At 34.0% G+C, this 1,703-nt stretch overlaps 1 protein-coding gene across 1 annotated transcript in view; it reads left to right on the forward strand.

Annotated features, from left to right (window-relative positions):
- The window catches only part of AADAC (arylacetamide deacetylase), an 18,460-nt gene extending 16,914 nt beyond the window's left edge, over nucleotides 1-1,546 (forward strand). The window contains exon 5 of the mRNA XM_008586163.1: nucleotides 950-1,546. Within this exon, the coding sequence (XP_008584385.1) occupies nucleotides 950-1,546 (597 nt within the window). The remainder of the gene's footprint in view (nucleotides 1-949) is intronic.
- Nucleotides 1,547-1,703: the final 157 nt, after the last annotated feature.

The raw sequence follows: 1,703 nt of genomic DNA on the forward strand, positions 1-1,703 counted from the left end.
AGCTGCCCAAAAACCACCACCACCACAGCAACAACAAACGTGGTATGAGAAATTTGAAAAATAAAAAAGTCAAAAATGAAAACATTAACCATAAATATTAAGGGTTCAGTGTAGGATTTGGTAGTATATTGACCACAATAATGTAGCAAATTAAAAGGCAGATAAGAAAAATGAACTGGAATCCTGAAAGGTAGAAAATGCAGTATGCTAGACGTTGTTTGACTTGTTCTTGAGTATGTACATGCTTCAGATACATACAGGATAAAGTTGGCAGTCTTTGGAAAGTTTGAAAATTGTAATTTACCCAAGCACTGTCTCACAAAAAAATAAGCATAGTTATTAGATATATATTTTCTGACTGGTACAATAATAATTTTGTTCCAGTGGCAGAAATACATTGCAGAAAAAATTAGCTTGGAAGAAGATGTAAAATTCTATTGTTCCTAGAAAAAGAGAAGGACTAAACCTAGAACAGACAGAGCAGTGCTCAAAAGTTTAAAAATTAACAGTTCCACATGATTTCGATTTACCCAAAGTCTAACAACTATTTATTATCAGAGCTATGAAAGAAATAGCATTTTCCCTATATCTCAATTCTTGTTGATGTACTAAGGTATTTAAAATATTCTTAAGAGTGAAAAAGAGTTTCAAGTACATGCAGTGCCTCAGACTATAAATCTGGGTTACATAAGTATGATATTTGTTTTATAATAAAATAACCTCTTCCATACTTCATAAGGAGAATGGTACTGATTTTTAAATTTAAATTTGCATTTAATTTTCAAACATCTAGTACTAAAAGTGTTTTAATAATGAAAAATTATTCAAGATTTTGTATATTATGGGTTTTTTAAGGGATTTTAAATTTGAAAATACATTTTATGCATTGTGGTTATTTTATTTTTAACTTCAAGTAACTTATTTAAGTAACATATTCTCATTTTTTCAGCTTTTAGATGACCCAGATGTCAAGGTCAAACTCAAGATCCAGTCTTTAATTTATCCTGCCCTTCAGACACTTGATGTAGATTCACCATCATATCGAGAAAACTCACATTTTCCAGTTCTGCCCAAATCACTCATGGTCAGGTTCTGGAGCGAGTATTTTACTACAGACAGATCACTTGAGGAAGCCATGCTGTCCAACCAGCATGTTCCTGTGGAATCGAGTCATCTGTTCCAGTTTGTTAACTGGAGTTCCTTACTCCCCGAGAAGTTTAAGAAAGGCCACATTTATAAGAATCCAACTCATGGTAGTTCTGAGCTGGCAAAAAAGTATCCAGGATTCCTAGACGTGAGGGCAGCACCTCTGTTGGCTGATGACAAGAAGTTGCGTGGTTTACCCCTGACCTATGTCATCACCTGTCAATATGACGTCTTAAGAGATGACGGACTCATGTATGTCACCCGACTTCGGAATGCTGGAGTTCAGGTGACCCATAACCACATAGAGGGTGCATTCCATGGAACACTTTCATTTCTGCAATTTAATATTGGTCACAGAACAGTAAATCAGTATATTAGTTGGCTACATACAAATCTGTAGCAAAAATTCGATCAATTGGTATATAGGAAAATGCAAGCCTAAGAATCTCAGGAAAAAAAAATGGAGCTCAGTTGATTTATGTTAGGAATACATTATTTTTTTTATCAACAATGGTTTTCCTAAATGCACATACACACAATAGTTGTTATTGTCAGTA

This window comes from Galeopterus variegatus, unplaced genomic scaffold (genome assembly GCF_000696425.1).
Source record: "Galeopterus variegatus unplaced genomic scaffold, G_variegatus-3.0.2 Scaffold3855, whole genome shotgun sequence".
Taxonomy (NCBI): Eukaryota; Metazoa; Chordata; class Mammalia; order Dermoptera; family Cynocephalidae; genus Galeopterus; species Galeopterus variegatus.